Source organism: Molossus molossus, unplaced genomic scaffold (genome assembly GCF_014108415.1).
Source record: "Molossus molossus isolate mMolMol1 unplaced genomic scaffold, mMolMol1.p scaffold_m16_p_6, whole genome shotgun sequence".
Classification (NCBI taxonomy): Eukaryota; Metazoa; Chordata; class Mammalia; order Chiroptera; family Molossidae; genus Molossus; species Molossus molossus.
In genome coordinates this window covers 28,995,848-29,014,797 of record NW_023425399.1, presented here as the reverse complement: position 1 = coordinate 29,014,797, position 18,950 = coordinate 28,995,848, and the positions used below count along the sequence as shown (strand labels likewise).

At 44.4% G+C, this 18,950-nt stretch overlaps 1 protein-coding gene across 1 annotated transcript; it reads right to left on the bottom strand.

Moving 5' to 3' along the window:
• Positions 1 to 5,001: 5,001 nt before the first annotated feature.
• Positions 5,002 to 18,586, bottom strand: CHGB (chromogranin B). Its single transcript, XM_036245037.1, has 5 exons — positions 18,367 to 18,586; positions 13,706 to 13,752; positions 12,902 to 12,995; positions 6,187 to 7,913; positions 5,002 to 5,339 (listed from the first exon to the last, which is right to left on the bottom strand). Exons 1-5 carry the CDS (start codon positions 18,413 to 18,415, stop codon positions 5,259 to 5,261), a joined length of 1,998 nt encoding a protein of 665 aa, XP_036100930.1. The 5' UTR covers positions 18,416 to 18,586; the 3' UTR covers positions 5,002 to 5,258.
• Between the last annotated feature and the right edge of the window lie 364 nt (positions 18,587 to 18,950).

Here is an 18,950-nt window from a genome sequence, read left to right as displayed (position 1 = left end):
AGCAGAGGTTCCTTTGCTTTGGGGGAGTACTTTCCACAAAGGAGTGGGTCTCTCCCAGTTCTTTTCCATCACCTGTGAGTGACAAAGTAGCTAAAGTCATATGGTGACATACTCAAGGAAGAGAGGAGACAAAAATAAGAAAAATGTGATTGATTTAAATCAGGGACCAGCAAAGTACAGCCCGAAGGCCCAACCTGTTTCATTGCCAGTTTTTTGTATGGCCTGCAAGCTAAAAAACGGTTTTTCTGTTTTTAAGTGGTTGAGGGGGGAAAGCCAAAGGAGAATAGTTTTGTGACATGTTAAAATCACATGGCATTCGAATTTCGGTGCCCGTAAACGTGGTTGTAGTGGGACACAGCCATGCTGACTTGTTTGTGTACTGTCCCTGGCTGCTCGTTCTATGGCAGAGGTGAATAGTTGTCCCAGCCTGTGTGGCCCTCAAAGCCCAAAGCACGTGCTGTCTGGCTCTTTAAGAAAAAGTGTGCTGACCATGGATTTAAGTGGTCCTTCTGCGTCCCCCAGACCTGCTGGCAGCGTCTGGCACGTTGAGCCCTCTCCTTGCCACAGCGTCCTTGCTTGGCTGCCAGGTCAGCACTCACCTGGTTTCCCTCCTGCCTTTCTTCCTCCGGCTCTGTTGCTGGTTTCTCATCACCTGAGATGAATGTTTAGGAAAACATCGGTGTACCCTGGGGCTTGCCAATTGCACCTCTTCACTTTTTGGTCTCCTTTTGTCTACACTCACTCCCTAGTGGAGGGATTTGGGAAATGATTTAAAAAAAAAAAAGATATGACCATCAGGTGGCAGTAGCACACACGTGTTTTATCTGGTAATGGGTAACACCTGACAGGTTTGAAGGTGGCGGGATGTCCCTCAGGGCAGGAATCTGTCCAGACACTACACCTTGGGGTTGCTACTCAGAAGGGGAGCAGGGCAAGAGAACTCCCAGGGTGAGGGGAATCTGAGGTGCCTTTGTGTCTGGTGGTGTCGCGCAGCTGTGTGGCAGGGAGTTTCTGGGTCTGAGAGCTCTGTGGGGCAAAAGTCTTATAATTTATAAGGCTTGGGGTTTTTAACCATAAGACTCTATCTTATCAATGGCCAGAAGATGTTGGGTAGAGTTTGGCAGAGGTATGCAAAGCAGGTGGGCCCTAAATGTCTAAACATTTGCTCATTTGGACAATGTTTAAAATAAATGGGTGTGCAAAGTTACTGTGCAGCCCTGGCCGGCTTTTGAGCTAACAGTGCTTAGCCTATAGTGAAGAAATAACCAACGCACAGAGGCCATCTTTGGCTCATTTATATAACACGAGGTGATCTCGCCCATTTCAGGCTTTAAATACCATCTCTGGGATGGTGACTCCCACATTATGTCTTTAGCACAGACCTTTCCTTGAACTCCAAGCCCATATTCCCAACTTCCACTTGGCATCTAGTTTCATATCAAAGATAACATACCCCAACCTGAGCTGCCTATGTCTCCCCTCCCAAGGCCGTCCCTCCTGCAGACTTCCCCACCTCTGTCCTTCAGGCTTAAAACCTTGGTATCATCTGTGACGCCCTCTTTCCTTCATGCCATCCCAAATTCATCACCCCACCTGTCATGTCTCTCTAAAAGAGTGTGACTACTTCTCCCCACCGTCAGTGCCATCACCCTGGGCCAACCACCACAATGACCCGCCAGGATAGTTGCAGTAGTCTCCTTATTGGCTCCTGCATTTCTGCCCTCACTTCTCCTCCCAGCAGCCCGGCAGCCAGAGGGTTTTTGTCATTAATTTGATGTTTTAACCATTAATGTACATTATTTTAATTGAAAGAGGGTAGTCCTTGACTTCGTGAAGGAATGGTGGTATCCCCAGAGATCCTAACTGCACTCTGCTGGGCACCACGGTCAGGTGGGATTCTCTCGTATGTCGCCTGCATCCTTGACAGGTCATCTGTGCCTGCACACTCCCCTGCCCTGCAGTGTTTGCAGACTAAAGCGAAAGGATGTGCTAATACGCAGGGCCTCTCTCTCTCTCTCTCTCTCTCTCTCTCTCTCTCTCTGTGTGTGTGTGTGTGTGTGTGTGTGTGTGTGTGAGAGAGAGAGAGAGAGAGAGAGAGAGAGAGAGAGAGAAGCAAAGAGAGACTTGCTAGGCTCGCATTTGGGGCATTGCCGTGTTTTGCCTTCTCTCATCCAACGAGTAAACCCCTATTAATCTTGAGCCCCTTGAATTCTCTTCCTTTAGGAAGTAATTTTGTTTTTTGCTGAACTGTAATCGAAACATATTGCATCGTGTATATTGCAATGTTTTGAGCATTTTTTTAGTATCTTTTATCAAGATGTAGTAACACAGGGGTTAAAACTGTGATATATTGCAACTGTAGTTGTATTATTTGTTATAATATAAGCTTGGCTTTGAATGGTTTCTTAATTTGGGGGTCCCCAGAAGCTAATTCCAAGATAAGAAGTTGAGGACAAGCAGCCTATTTGGGAGGGTGGTCCCAGGAAACGAGGGTCACCAGTAGGAGGTGGGACAGTGAGGTAAAGATAGCTCAAGGGTATATCAACAAGCAAGTCACCACTGTGGCACCTGGGCTCAACCCTCTGGACAGTTCTGGGAGGCACAGGATATGCGGCTCAGAGTTATTCCACCTGAGGAGCGTGGGAGCTGGCCTGCCTTGTTATGGGTTGAATTTTGCCTCCAAAAAAGGTATGTTGAAGCCCCAACCCCCAGTGCCTCAAAATGTGACCTTATTTGGAAGTAGGGTCAATGCAGATGTAATTAGTTAAGGTCATGCTGGAGTAGGGTGGGCCTTTCATACAATATAACTGGTATCCTTATAAAAAGAACATCACGTGAGCAGACAGAGACTGATAGGAAAAGGACAGCCGTGTGAAGATGGAGGCAGAGATTGGAACTACGCCACCACGAGAAGCTGGTCTTGGGCCACCAGAAGCTGGACGAGACAAGGAAGTGAGGTAGGGCATGTGGCACAATGGCTGTAACCAGCAAGGGCTACAGGAGATAGTTAGACAAACCCCGTAGGATTTATGGCCTAGCACAGGCAGAGACCAGCTTGATCCGTATGGTGACTAGTTTCACTCTACAGTAACCCCTAGCCTCATTGCACGCTCTCTGTGATATGTTAGCATAGTAATCGACATACCACTGGCCACCATGGTCAGAAATGGAAAGCCCATAGAAGGACCGATGGAGCTCTTCTAGGAAGACTCCACCCCTTTCCTGGAAAAATCCTGAATATTCCTCCCCCTTTACTGAATGCCCTTCCCCCTCATTAAATATCAATAAAGGAAGCAAACCTCACTACAAAGGAGCTGCTCGGTCTGTGGAGTAGTCCACTCTGTCTCACTGCTTCCCTAGTAAACTCACTTTCACTTTAAACTATGCTGACTTGAATTTAAATTCTTTCCTGCATGAAGATAAGAACCCAGAGTGAGTCACGGAACCCAGAGTGAGTCATGGACCCTTGGGTCACCAGACCCCCAGCACACTTGCATCATCTTAATCCTCCTCTACAGGCTTCAGAGGGAGCATAGCCCTGCCAACAACTTAATTTTGGTCTTCTGGCCTCCAGAACTTGTAAGAAAGTAAATTTCTGTTGTTTTAAGCCACCTAGCTTGTGGTACTTCGTTGTGGCAGCCCCGGGAAACTAATACAATATTTATATACCAACTTGTTCACTATGAGGCTGGTTCTAGGAGCCATTGTCCCCCCAGCATGTCTCACTTGCCTTTGCAAACAGCCCATCCTGATCCCATGGCCAGAAAAAGAAGACCCCAGGCAGAGAAATAGCAAGCAGCCTTCTAGAGATGTGTGCCAGATTTCGAACAACTTGCTGTACATTTGTAGCACTGATTGGCTTGTTCCCCATATGATAAAACTGAAATCTCCTGGAATAGTATGTGACTGAAAGTTCATCTAAACAGAGGCTGGTTAAAATAGCACAGGCAATTCTTGACTTTATGAAGAGGAGGAGAAGCAGGCTCTCCTGGGTGAATAACAGCCATACGTCATCCCCAGATACCTCCTGAAAACAGCTCTTTACTAGAACTGTCAAAACAGTAGAAATCAACCAAGTAGAAACCATCATTGGCTAGAAATAAAAAGACAGGTAAAAAGAGGAAGAAGGGGAAATTGTCCTACTGTCTTACTGTAAGAAGTCGTGGGCATAACAATGGCAGCAGCCAACATTTCCTGCACCGTTGGCATACTCCAGGCACTACTCTGAGCCTTTTGCACAAACACATATTCTCATAACAACCCAATGAGACAGATGGCCTTATTTTACTGATGAACCAGGTCCAGAGAGGGAAAGTAACTTGTCCAAAGTCACATAGCTACTTGGAAATAGAGTCAGAGACCCTGTCTCCTTACTGAGTAGAAATCAGACAGGCCCTGAGGCCCCAGGGATCTTTCTGGACCTGCCTAGATGTTGTGCTTCCCAATCCAGAGTTCTTCCCATTATCTAGGCTTTCTCTTTGGCCCTGGACACTAACCATTGGCCAGCTACTCCCAGAGCTCTCCAGATAACAGGATTTTTTCTTTTTTGATTTTTAGAGAGAGATAGAAGCATTGATGAGAGAGAACATTGGTTGGCTGCCTCCTGCATGCCCTCCACTGGGGATTTGGCCCACAATCTGGGCATGTGCCCTGACCAAGAATCTAACTGGCACATGGGTCGATGCTCAACCACTGAGCCACACCAGCCAGGCAGATAACAGGATTTTTAAAGTAATGTTTCAAACGGTTCTTTAAACTTATTTAATCTTTCTCCAGCCTGGGGTAAAAGATGTCTTTTCCTGATCTTTTTCTCTTTACATCTTTGAAAGGTTTGCTTTTCTTTCTTTTTTTTTTCCTTTTCCTCATCGAAAGACCAATGAATGTTAGTGCTGTCTTTTAGAATTCACTTTAAAGAACGGATTTGAATATCATACTCCCTTCTATTAGGCTGAGGACATGACATTTTGGCTTCAGATGAATCTTTTATTATTTTAAATGGATACAAACATATTTTTTCAAGGATAGTAGCACAGTCATTGTCACAAGCATGTTAATATGTCGATTTTGCAGAAAGAATATGCTACAAGTCATGCTATTTTTATTTTCAATAGCATTCTGGCACAAATTAAAGACATTTCTAATTGCCTCAAGCAGATAATGAATAGTAGTCTACTTTCTGCCTTTAGGTGAATGAATGACGCCTTTTAGTGAAGTGGTGGGAAATACATAAAGTGAATGGCCCTTGGCTCCAATGACCATCAGCCCCTTCGATTACTGAACTTCTCCGCTATTTTCTGTAGTTCCAAATCCATTGCAGCCAAGTTTTCAAGTTCTTTTTCCTAGAAAACACACACACACAAAAAAGGAAGCATGAGGTTCCAGATCAATTTATATCATTGTAGTTTAAGGCAGTATGAACGGAAAGAGGATTTTCTATATTTTTGAGGCTCTATGAGACACCCTACATGAGTGGTTCTTAGAAGGTAGTCCCCCCGCCAGCAGCACCAGCAGCATCACTGAGGAACTCGTCAGGAATGCAGATTCCTGGACTGCACCCGGGACCTCCTGAGTCCCACACTCTGAGGGCTAGGACTCTCTCGAGATGCTGCTGCACAGTCATGTTGAGCAGCACCTACATGATCAATAGGAGGAAAAGGGACAGCTCTGATCATGTTATCTTTCCCGATGTAAATTTCTGACAGTTACAGGCCATGAGCTGGCGAAGATAGACCAAACAACGAATTTCTCTATCATCTGCTTTTACCTGCCCTGGGAAATAGTGATGCAGCATCAAATAACCAAGGGAAGACACCAGAGCAGTGCTTGGTTGTCAGCCTTGGCTGAACATTGAAACCATCTGGGAGATTTAAAAAATGCTGATGCCAGGCAGCACCCAGTACCAAACGGAATCTCTGGGGACGGGTCCCAGACATCAGTAATTCTTCAAAATCTCCACGGGATTGCAGTGTGCGGCCAAGGTGTAGCACAGCGCAACCGGAGCAGGTGGGCAGGGATGTGGACAATGGCTAGACAGTAGGCAGAAATCAAGCCCAGAAGCTGTCTCCATTCGGTTAACTGGGGGTACATTATTGTGGTGATTAATTCCCACCAGTTTCTCCCGGTCAATATCAGATAGCCTGGAACGTAATAACATTAGCCATCTTAAGTTAATTTTAAACACTGTACCTCTTCCTCTGTCAGTGCCCCTGGGCCAGCCCTGTCCTTTTCGTGTCCCGCTGCGTGGCGTGGGCTCAGTGGCTCCTGCACGTCGTAGAAGTCTGGAAATTCGGCTGACTTCTTCCTGTAGTGAAGGAGCTGGTCCAGCTCAGCCACTCGGTCATACTGCCTTTTCAGATCCAGTTTGGGGGCGAGGTTTCTCTTCTCATATCTCCAGTTCACATCCTCCTCAAAGGGCTTTTTCTCCCACCAGTCATAGTTGTATTCTGGGAAGAAATTCTTCTCATTCAAGGTCAGGCCATTCTCGTCTTCACCCTCAAGAAAACGGTCATCTATGTTGTCTTTTCTGTCAAATTGGCTGCCCTTTCCCTGGGAAGGGGCGTAGTACGGGTTGAGCAGCTCCCCTAGTCTCCTCCTCTTTTCAGGGGCGGGATAGGGGGTGTACTGTTTGCCTGGCAGCCGCGCTTCCTCCCTGTTCTCCGGGTCTTGCAGGTCCTCCAGCTGCTGCCACTTCCCGCGGGCCCCTTGCTCCCCGGCTTCCTCACCATAGCTGAGGTCATTTCTGTCCTGCTCTTTCCACTGGCCTTGCCCCAGCCTCCTGGCCTTGTCCAACTGGTTTTCTTGAACAGGGGAGTGTCCTCCACCCATGAAGTGGTTCCCGTCTCTGTCTGGCGTGGAATAGGCGCCAGGCTCCCTGGCTCCGGCTCCGTGGCGGTCTCCCCACGCAGGGCCCCTCTCTTCCTCGCTTTCCTCCCCATATCCATAGGCCATGTTGTCAAGCTGCGAGTTGGGGCGATTTCTCTTGTCCTCCTCCTCCTGGCTCTCCTCACTGGGAGGCCTTGGAGCTCCATACTTCTCCCTGCCTCTGCCCCCATGTCGCCCCTTCTCCAGGTTCTCAGGAGCCTGGACCCCCGCGTAACTCCTTCCTTCTTCCTCGTATTCGGGTTCTTCCTCTGAAGCCCTGTAGTGGGTTGGATAACGGTCCCTCTTGTCCCCTAAGCTGGCCACGTCCACGACTGACGCCTCAGATTCCGCCCGGGGTTGTCCCCTTTCCTCCGAGGATCTGCCGGGCCTCCTCCACCCATGGTGATGTCTCGGCCTAGAGCGACGTTTGTCCACCTCATGGCTGGAATCTTCCTCACTTTCCTCAGATTCTTCTTGGCTCCCAGTTTGGCTTTTAGACTCTTGGGGGCGTTTTGCCTGGGTCCTCGTCTCTTCTCTGCTCTCTTGGCTACTCCTCTCCCGGCTGTGTGTCTTTTCCTCGGGGAGCCTGGCAGCGTGTGAGCTGTATCTGGACACTAGCTCCTCTTTTTTCTTAGTTGTCGCCTGGTTTCTTTTGTCAAGAAAGGCATTTGGGGTCTCTCCTGGCTCTTCCAGGTGTTTCTCTTCACTGCCGCCGTCCCCATGCTCCCTGTTCTGATATTTCTCTCCTTCCTCTTCCTCCTTGTCCTCTCCCTCGCTCTTCCCAGAATGGTGTGTCTTTGCTTCTTTGGAGACTTGACTGTCAGAGGGATAGAGGGTCCCCTCGGGCTCGCCTGCTCCCTCTCGACTGGGCCCATCGCCTTCTGCGTTGGCCGCTGATGGGCCTTGGGTGTCCCCCGCCCCTGGGGCTCCTGTGTCCTCCCTACTGGAGGGTCTGTGGGCTTCAGAGGCATCAGCTTGGTCTCTCAACAATCTTACTTCAAACCTTGTGTTTTCGTTTTTACTTTTCTCTTCATCTTTAACCTCTTTTCCACCTGTAATGAAAAATTTGAAAAGAGTGAGTATAACTTCAGAATTGCTTGTGGTTCAACAGGCACCAGCCTGAGTGATCACCACAAATCCTAAGGACCCTGGAAGTCACTTGGAGAATTTTTTAAAGTTAATAAAGAATATACTCAGATTCCTTTTAAAAGCAGATGGTATGAAAGCTCCTTGGCTATCTAATAATAAACTCTCTGTATTTTTATTTATTTTCATAACACCCAACCAGCATCTCTTATCGGTACTATCCATGATTGAATTGAAATCCAAGTATAGATTTATGACATGTTAGAATTTAATACCATAAAAAAAACTCAGAATTTGTCTAGTTCAAGCTCATCTTTTTGCAGACTAAGATCTTGGGGCTCAGAGAGGTGTGATTCAGGGCCACTCCTTCCATATTTGCTCTAAGTAGGAATCGAAAAGTTACCTAAAATCCAGCTAAATAAAGTTAAATAGCCAAAATAAGAAATATCAGGATTCAAAGGAGGATTGAAAAAGTTTTAAATTATTAGTTTCTCAGGCTTTTGTTATCCAAACAACTGTGTAGACTCAACCTAGCAGTAAGTGACAACATAACTTAGTATTTGGTGATAAGAAGGGTGTATATTTCTTCCCTGAGAAAACTACACAGCAATGGAAAGGCCATTTCTTCCTTGACTCAGGTCCCATCTGCCCAGTATGTTCTCAAATGTTGAGGATGAAGATCAGTAGACTGGGTTTTCTTTGTATTTTCAAGAGTCAACAGTAGATGGTATAAGCAATATTTTAACGGAATGCTGTTCTCTCCCATCTTTTCCAAATGTCGACAGTTCCTTTACTAAACCCTCCTTAACTCAAGGACATCTCGTGAAAGGAGACACGCAGTTAACACCGTCTGACTTGTTAGCTGGGAGGTTTGGATTTCAACTTAGGTCACTGAGTTCAGAAGAGCGCCTGGATGCCAAGGTCACTCACAGCCCTGGATGTACACCTGAACTGGCCATTGTGGGAGCCACTGGCCCTCTGTGGCTATTCAGCACGTGAAATGTGGCTGGTCTGAACTGAGACATGCTGTAAGGGTAAGATGGATACCCACCAGATTTTTTTTTAATCCTCACCTGAAGATATTATTTTATTTATCTTCAGACAGAGTGGAAGGGATGGAGGGAGGGGAAGAGAGAGAGAGAGACATTGGCTGCCTTCCGCACAACCCTGACCAGGGCTGAGACTGAACCCGAAACCAAGGTACATGCCCTTGAATAAAACTGAACTTATGACTCTTTGGTCCGAGGGCCAACTCTCCAACTGCTGAGCAAACCGACCAGGGCACCTACCAGATTTTTAAAATTCATACAAAAAAATGTAAAATATCTCAATTTTTTATATTGATTATATGTTGAAATGACAACATTTTGAATGTATTGGATAATGGCTATATAATAACTTGGATGTATAATATTGGATGTATAATAACTTATATATTAAATAAATATATTAGATAAAACTAAATATATTATTAAAAAATTAATTTCACCTGTCTTTTTTTCTTTCTCCCTCACCCGAGGACATTTTTGCATTCATCTTCAGATGAGTGGGGGGGAGGGAGAGAGGAAGAGAGAGAGAGAAACATCAATGTGAGAGAGACACATCGAGTGGTTGCCACCCACACGACCCCAACCGGGGCCAGGAACAAACTGCAACCGAGGTATGTGCCCTTAGCAGGAATTGAACCTAGGACTCTCTGGTCCGCAGCCAACACACTAAGCACTGAGCCAAACTGGCCAGGGCTCACCTGTCTTTTTAATGTGGCTGCTAGAAAATTTGAAATTATATTTGTGGTTCACATTATATTTTTATTAAACGGATCTGAGTCATGTTAAACTGACATTTACAAAATAGAAAAAACTGGTCTGTTTTGCAAAAAATGCCCAAGCAATAGTGGAAGGTCTCTATCTCCCTGTTTAAAGCCCAGACTGCCATGCTAACATTCTCGTGTTTTATGACACAATTGAAATGACCTTTCACACTCAGACACTTGAGGGCTGGCCCCTCACCAATGTCTTTGCCTTTTAAGAGCCAGTGGTAGTGTGTGCAGCTTAGGGGCTGGTGGGGCTGGCCAGGTAGGCACCAGTAACCGGGAGGCTTTGGCCAGATACTGACGTCATTCTGAGAGTCAGCTGAAATAGTGCCACCGATCAGACAGGATCTCAGCTTCCCAGAGCAGAGGCTGTGTGGCCCCTTCCTACTGCCTGCTGGTCAGGAACAAAAGTATTTTTTATTTTTTCTCAGTTAAATATGTGCTGCCTGTAGCAGCTTGTGCCTGAGGCTTAGCACTTCCTCCTAAATTTAGCTTTAAGCCCCCGCAGGTGAGATCAGAGAAGGGCTGTGATTAGCAGCACATAGTCACTGTCAACCTGTAAAATCGAGGCATGAAGCTCACTCTTAATTTCAAGTAAAAAGGGGAAGTGCATGTTCCATCCCTATAATGTTGTAACGATGACCACATCACCTGGTCAAGAGAATCTTATACCTGTTAAGAAATTGGATTACGCATTCCCTAAAATCTCTTCAAGCCATAAACCAATGATTCTTTCCTGCTCCCTTGCTCAGTAAGTGTATGCTGGCTCCAGAGATGTGCTGGAGGGACTGGCAATGGAGATGGAGATGGGCTGGGTGTGGGAGGGAGGCTGTAGGAAGGAATTCATCCACCCAGTTGGCTGAAAGCTCCACCAATCTTTGGATCAGCTTAAGACATGTCAACAGGGGAGAGAAAACTAGAATAGGGCACAAGTCACAAAATGGTAGCCCAGAAGTGAATTGTTTGGCCTTAATAACATTTTTAGTAAATTCTAATTCAGAAGCAATACTTAAATACCAGGAGATATGCTTACAAATCCCAACTTTAACTTCTTTTGAAAAAAATCCCGGGATCTAGTTACAGTCTGTATTCCTCCACAGTAGGGTTGGACCTGAGAAATATCTGCTCCTCGTTACAGGCCTGTCCTGCCTTACTGCTTTATGTTATTTGTTTGTCTGGCCCTGGCTGGCATGTGAGTCTGCAACCCCATAGGAGCTCTTAAATCTTCCCAATCTCAGCACTTTATGGCTCTCTGGATATAATGTCACCAGGGTCCTGAGCCATTTATTTTTTAGCGGGAACCGAACCCGGGTCTCTCAGGACCGCAGGCCGACGCTCTAACTGCTGAGCCAAACCGGCCAGGGCTGAGCCATTTGTTTTTTACTAGTTTCCCTGGAGCTCTCACAACAGACATCAAAAGACCCCAGAGCAGCCTTGGCTCAGCATTTAGAGGCATCAGCCCACAGACCAAAGAGTTGAGGGTACGATTCCAGTCAAGGGCATGTGTCGGTTGTGGTTTGGTTCCTGGCTCTGGTTGGGGTCATGTGAGAGGCAACCAATAGATGTGTCTCTCTCACATGGATCTTTCTCTCTCTCCCTCCCACTCTATCTGAAGATAAATGGAAAAGTATCCTTGGGTGAAGATTAAAAGAAAAAAAAAGACCCCAGGGCACAATCAATAATAAGCAGAGCCTAGAATCTTATGGCCACAACCTAAGGGGCTAAGAATCTGAACTTGGCAGGCAAGCGGAGCCCTACATTCAATGGCTCTTTCTAAGCAATCATGGTTCTTTGATGACCTAGTATGACAGACCTCAAACTTTTACATCCATCTGGTAAACAAAGAAAGGGGAAGAGAAATAGCGAGATGGGTTTGCCCTGAGGAGCAGCCTTTAGGCCCTGCCTGAGATCCACTTTGCTCTCATTCCCTGTACTGGCTGGCAAAGAAAGTTGGGAGAAATTCAGTAAGAAGTATGTATGTAGGCATTGGTAGACAAGCTTGTACTTCCATGGGTCCATGGGGCCCCTACAGGCTCAGGCCCCCACACCTACTATAGTTACCCTGAAATTCCCAGTGGTGGATTGAGTCCCCCAGGCAACTCTTTTGGTCAATTGCTAATCCTTGCAATACTCATTTTTACCATTCTATGGTTGAGGGTTCATGTGCAACGCTAGCAAAAAAGTATTATTTTGCAATGAGAGATTTTGAAGGTAAAAAGATAAAGAAAAGTCCATTGTTCCCAGCCTGACTAAAAATTTAAAAGAAGAGAAAGGTGTTGAAGGGAATAGGTTTTATTGTTTGTTTGTTTGTTTGTTTGTTTAAACCAGTTTGACTTCATGCAAAAAGAGACTACATAGTTTTATAAAATTGATCTCTTAATGTCAACTCCCAATGGGTACTGCTTGTGTCACTGTTCAAAATTTGTTTTCAACAGAAGCTGATTTGCATAAAGAAAACACCCCCATCTGGATTCAGAAGGTCATTGCTCTGACTCATGGGGTGCTCTGCTTCTACCCTCACCCTTTCCAGTTCGCAGGCCTGGGATTCCTGGTACCGTTTGGTAGTACCTCCCTTCTAATAAGCTCTGCATTGAAATGGCTTAACCAACCTTTCAGGTAAACAGGCCAGAAGTTTCCAAGTCACCTTTCTCAGCTTCTAACTCGGAAAATCATCACTGTCAAGAGTTGATGGCAAAGAGAAGAATATGTAAAATCTCCTTCTATTCTGTCATTTTCCAACACTCCCAGAATGCTCAATCCTCCCTCCTCCAATCACAAATAAGCACTCCCCACATCTCTTGCACCCAAATAAAAGCTTGTTCTGAAAATCCAAACTCTGAAACAAGGAATTTAAGAACTGACAGACATCTCAAAGACTACCACTAGCTCAGTCCCTTCATTTTACTTTGAGGAAATTAGCCTAGAGGGGCACAGATCTTTTCCATAGTCACATAGTGATCAAGTGGCAGAGTAGAGGCTAGAAGCTATATATTCCGTCTCCCCAGATACCAGTCTAGTCTGTACCCCCCCCCCCACACTGCATTATGTCCCTGGTTTGGAGGTAAAGTGGAAGGTGAACTAGAGAGAGCAGGAGCAAGGACCACTCAGGGGGCAAAGCTCCCTGCAGTGCAGGAAACTTACTCTTCTTGAGGACTTGTCGGCACTCAGGGGAGATGGGTGGAGCGTTGGACTTCGACAGGGCATTTGAGAGGACCTCGATGATGCAGCGAGTCACCTAGGGGGAAATCCAAAAGCAGATTGGCAGAAGCTGATATCAAAGGCATGGCAGACTACTCAACCCAGAGCTGCTGTCCCAGAGATGTGTGGCTACGTGACCTGTACTGATGCAGGATCCTTGGGATAGAGATGTAAATTTACAGGACTGTGATGAAACCTCCCAGGCCTCTCCATAGAGCAATGCAAGAAGGCTCTGGGCCAAGATCACCCTAGGAGTAATAAGCACCCATTTCTGAACAAGTTGGAAGGAAAATGGTCTGATGAGACAGTTGTCCTCAGAGACACTAAAACATCCAGGAAAAAAGTGAGAGCCCAGGGCAGGAGGGACATCTTTGCCCTTATTCCCTCAGCACTGAAAACCTGGTTTGTTTTGTGTTGTTGTTTGTTTTGGGCTTTTATTTTGTTTAGTTCAGTGTAATAAGGAGCGGGAGAATCTCGAGTCTAGATATAAGTCTAGATTCTAGACATATTTCAACTTCCCATTTCTTTTTTAAAAAATGTTTTTATTGATTTTTTAGAGAGAGAGGAAGGGAGAGATAGAAACATCGATGTGAGAGAGCAACATTGATCAGCTGCCTCCTACATGCCTCTTACTGGGGATTGAACCTGCATCCCAGGCATGTGCCCTGACTGGGAAACGAACCAGGATCTCTCAGTCCATGGTATGACACTCAATCCACTGAGCCACACCGGCCGGGCACAACTTACCATTTCTTCATTGTAGTTTCTGTTATCCACTGGCATAGAACTGACAGCTTTGAAAGAGGGGAGAAAAAAGGGAAATGACTTGAATTGACTTTGAAAGTGGTGTGAACCCAAACACAAAATCATCCCCCACCTAACACATGCAGTACTTGGAGAGAGGGGTAGAGTCAGAGATGAACAGAATAAAGATAGTTAGGGATGATTGCCCAGGAGTTGTGCGCGCGCGCACACACACACACACACAGACACAGTTGTTTTCCCTAGCAATGTCTTAAACATGATTTGGAAATGAATGCTATCTTATATTCAGTATAAATCAAACTCAGAGCACAGACAAGGGAAGGTTTGGGAACACTGGTAATGTTCTGTTTCTTAATCTAGGTGCTGATGACACAGGTGTGCTCAATGCATGAAAAATTCATTAAGCTGTACATTTAAGATCTGCGCAGTTTTCTATATGTATATGTATATTATACATCAATTAAAAGTTTAAAATAGACCTAGTTTAAATAAAACCAGGGTGCCCTCCTCCACCCTTCTGCCCATCCAAAATGGGTAAAGATCTGTGACTCCCTCTGCCTACTCCTGTCCCCTCCAAAACTCAGTTCCTTTACAAAAACATTGTTGTGACTATCTCACATAATCAGTTACCTCATTTTTACCCTAGCTATCTGCCTGGACAAGCTTGCTTATGCATCTGTATCAGTCAATGCTGTATGTCATCCCCTATGCTGTCTGCAGCCATGCAGAGAACATGGGAGGTTTTTAATTCTACTAGAGCATTGAGTCCATAGTATCATATGCAAATAGGTGTTTAACAACTATTTATGAGGGCATTAAAAAGGATCATTTTAATTCATTTAAATTAAATTTCATGAGATTCTGCTTCTTTTAAACCAGACTGAAGTATATTATCTTCTTAGGAAATACTTCAGTTGATTTCAATTTTCCAGTGCCTTCTTTTTCAAAGCTGTTTTGATATTTTTATGTTTCACTTTGATTTGGTGTTGTCCAAGCCTTTTCCACTGGATTTGCTCAAAGCATTTATGTGCACATAGGCTCATCTCCTCTGTTCTTCTGGCACTGCCTGGAGGAGAAAATCAGTGCAGAAAATTCTTCTAGGTCCCTGAAACAAGAGACGAGCTAGCTGGAGCAAAAGCAAAACCCTCAGACATCGGAGATGTAAGCTACTGAAACGCAGTTTATTTATAACCAGCAACCTGACCTTTCCTCCCAAAATGTTTGCTCCCCAAGCCACTGTAACTACACCCCCTCCAATCAATTACATACCATACGGCTCAACCTAGAAATATAACACCTATTCCATTTACTCACCTTACTGAATTTTCCCTTTCCAAGCATGGCCTGGGATCTACTTCAATTGTTTCAAGAGGCCTAAAGTTAGCCAGCATGTTAAAATCATTTGTAAAATGTTTAAGAAGTGGCTAATGAGGTATAAAGACCCCCTGTTCATCCTGAAATATAGTTCAGATAAGATTCTGCCCTGGCCAGTTTGGCTCAGCAGTTAGAGCATTGGCCTGCGGTCCAGAGAGATTTGGGTCCGGTTCCCGCTAAGGGCATGTACCATGGTTGCTGTTTGTCCTCGGCCCTGGTTGGGTCGTGGGGGAGGCAGCCACTCGATGTGTCCCTTTCACATCAATGTTTCTCTCTCTCTTTTCCTCTCTCTCCCTCCCACTCTATCTGAACAAAAAATGAAAAAATGTCCTCAGGTGAGGATTAAAAAAGAAAGATTCATATGGCCCACATTGGCACCCACGGTGCGCTATGATGGGTGATTATTTTAGCCTTCAACGGAGGGAACATTCCCACTTTGGTACTTACTCTTTCTACCTGAAATCTGTAAAATCCTCTGGAAAGAAATAACTAAGAGAATTCCTCCTCTCAGAAGGTGCCTTTTAAAATCTAGCTTTACTAAATTTCTTTCATATTGCAGTTTCTTGCTAATACTTCCCTTTTCCCCCCTCCAAAATGTAGAATATATGTTTTTATTAGCTACTGATATTGGCAAACTATAAGCAGTCATCAGATTTGGGAGAGGGAAATATTTTTCTTTTATTGCTCTAAACAATTTGCAGCTTATATTTATTATTACAAAATAGTATTGTTTCTCTGGTTTAAGCTCTTCAGAAATCTGTTTGATGGAAAGGAACTAGGGACTCCTTGAGAAAGTACATTGTGCATCTTGGTGAGACATATAAGTGCCATTGTGTTGCTTCCAACAGAATCTGTGACAACAAAGTAATAACCAGAACACCTTGATTCCCCTAAAGTAGTTACCTTATTTTTGTGTGAAGACTCAGGAGACACAAAAGAAAAGCCAGTGGGCTTTGTTAAAATAGTCAAATGGTAGAAAAAAAATTCAAATAATATTGTACTATAAATCTGAGAATAACACCCAAAGTATTAATATCTCATAAGACTATCAAGGTATGATCCCACATTGAAAATAAAGCTGTATAATAACAAGTTAATCAGGCCCTTCTGAATGCAGAAACTATCTAACCTGGTATAAAATGGATATCATATAGCTACTTCATTCATATTAATTTTTAGAGTGCACAGTAGCTACTGTAAAAATGTGTAGCTCTCCTTCCAGAAACTCTGAAGGGTAGGAAATGGACCATATGGTTTCCTGAGTTTTTTCCCCAGCCCTGTGATTTTGCTAAATAACAAACTCTGCTTGAAGGTTAATCATGTCTCGTTTCCAGGTGTTGGGGGAGGTGGGAATGGAAAATAACTGCTAATGGATATGGAATTTCTATCTGGGGTAATGAAAATGTTCTGAAATTTGATAGTGGGTATACAATCTGTGAATATACTAAAAATCACTAAATTATGCACTTTAAAAGGATGGGTTTTATTATTGGTGAATTATAGCTCAATAAACTTTTAAAAACTATAATGTCTCCATTTTAGCTCATGTTAAAATATGAACTCTTTAAAAAATATTCTTGTACATAAGAGAGCTATAAGTATTTTACCACTATTGTTAAATAAGCTTCACAAATGTCACATTGTGGTCCATAGTACAATGTATAGCACAGCTTTAGCCTCTTAAGCAATTCCTTTCTGAAGATATTTTTGACCAGAGAGACTATATCATTCATTTGGATTTCTTTAATTAAATTGAGAACATTTATAGGCAATTTGTAAGAACGTAAGCATTTTAGAAAATTCTGAATGTATGTGGCTTGCAACAAAATAGATTACCATTGGCTTTCCTTTTGTTTCTTTACATTTTGGATCCACTAATTGCTGCCACTAAAAGCTTTATATTCATGGATGGTAATACCTCAATTCTAGTTAGAATCTCAATCTCAGATTTTTAAAAAAATTATGTGATGTCATTAAAACAGCCAAAGGAAACCCCCAGTTTAATCTGGTGGTGGTCTATTTGCTTCTCAATAGTCTCAGTACTCATAATTATTTTATTTCAACACATACACACACAATGTATTTTTTTAAATCTCCAGAGCTAGTTTGAAAGAGTAATCCCAATTCATCCACACATCAGAAGACACTGTCAAATATTTCATCCTGTTATATGTCAGTTATACCTCAATTTTTAAAAACCAGAAAAATTTCATCCTCTCAAATTGACTAAAACAATATTTTTAGTACTCCAAGGATATTTTTGTAGTTATTTTATATTCTATTATTTTTCTGGAATACAAAAGTCAAAATATCTACTGAAGTTTTCATTCATAACTTAAAAATTCATTAAATTGAGTGTGAAATTTCCTCTCTCCAGAGGCAAAAATACAAAATACAGAAAATATTACATTAACCCTGTACACACATATACATGAACACACATGCACATATATATGAACATGATAATAATAAAATATGGTATCTTATGTATGAGACTTACTTTTATCTCATCGTGTTTATATAATAATAATAACAACAACAGCAAAGGAAAATATGCAGGTACCAACTATATCATATTACACTACTGTCACTCCTTGGTTATCTGGTTTTAAAAAGCCAAACAAATACTTAAATACAGATACAGAGTAAGACTATAACAGTGGCTCTCTAGATAGGTAGAGAGAGCCTGGCAATTTATTTATTTATTTATTTATTTATTTATTTATTTATTTTTAATATTTTTTCTTTATTGATTTTTTAGAGAGAGGAAGGGAAAGGGAGAGAGATAGGAACATTGATAAGAGAACATCAATCGGCCACCTCCTGCATGTCCCCCACTGGGATCAGACCCACAACCTGTGCATGCTCCCTGACCAGGAATCGAACCGGCGACCTCTTGGTGCATGGATTGATGCTCAAGCACTGAGCCACACCGGCTGGGCGAGTCTGGCAACTTAGAAGTGAGCGCAATGTGCCTTGGAGGCACGGGCACGTTTTCTCCCTATCCACAGGAAAACTGAGGAAAAGACTGAGACTCTTGGGGTTGGGCTAGGAAGCCCTCTGGCTTTTTCCAAGTCAGACAGTAGGGCGGGGAGTGGAAGGAAAACACCCGGGAAAGAGAAGAAATTAAAAACCTCAAGCAAGAGAGAGGAACCTTCCACTTAACCCTCTTTCTCTCCCGGTATCCTCCAGCCAAGATGCCCGCGGCCGAGGGAAACACAGAGGCGGGAGCTGTCCGCGGTGCTGAACAGCCTGCCGCGCCCACTCACCGGCCACCATCGTGGCTCCCAGAAGGCCGAGAAGCACTGCCCGCTGCATGGCCCGGCTCGCCCGAAGCTGCGCGAAGATGAGCAGATGGAGCAATGGAGCGAGATGCAGACGAAAGGCGAAATGAAGATGCTCCAGGAAAACAGTCGTGTGTCTTGGTGCCCGCGGTGTGGCGCAGGCCCCCGCTCTTTTAAAGGGCAAGTCCAGGCTGCAGGAACGGGAGGGGCGGACACCCGGGAGGCGGCGCCCCCTCGCTCTGCCCTGACGTCACGAGGTGGCCACGGGGGCGGTAGCACAAGTAGGCGGCAATTTGCGCCAGTCCAGTCACCAGGGTGGTCTGGGTCTGGAGCGGGGGTGGGGAATAAGGCGGAGGAAGGAATGGAAGGTAAGAGGAGGTAATGCCAATCTGAGTGAGACCCAGGGAGAGGCGAGGTCCCACTTAAATTGCCCAAGGTTTCTCCTTATCTTTTCCCGCCCCCTGTACTTCCAAGTCTTAAAAAGTGTATTGGAAGCTATGTATGGTGTGCGGTTCTGTTCAGAGTGTGTCCATGACTAAATCTGTTTTGTGTCTCCACTACCCAAGGGA

What these genes read in the sequence shown, in the direction of transcription:
- CHGB (XM_036245037.1), bottom strand. Translation starts at nt 18,415, where the DNA reads ATGCAGCGGGCAGTGCTTCTCGGCCTTCTGGGAGCCACGATGGTGGCC. An exon ending in GAAACTACAATGAAGAAATG is followed by an intron (nt 12,996 to 13,705) that starts GTAAGTTGTGCC and finishes ATTTCCCCCTAG; the next exon opens with GTGACTCGCTGCATCATCGA. An exon ending in GGGCACTGACAGAGGAAGAG is followed by an intron (nt 5,340 to 6,186) that starts GTACAGTGTTTA and finishes TGTGTTTTCTAG; the next exon opens with GAAAAAGAACTTGAAAACTT.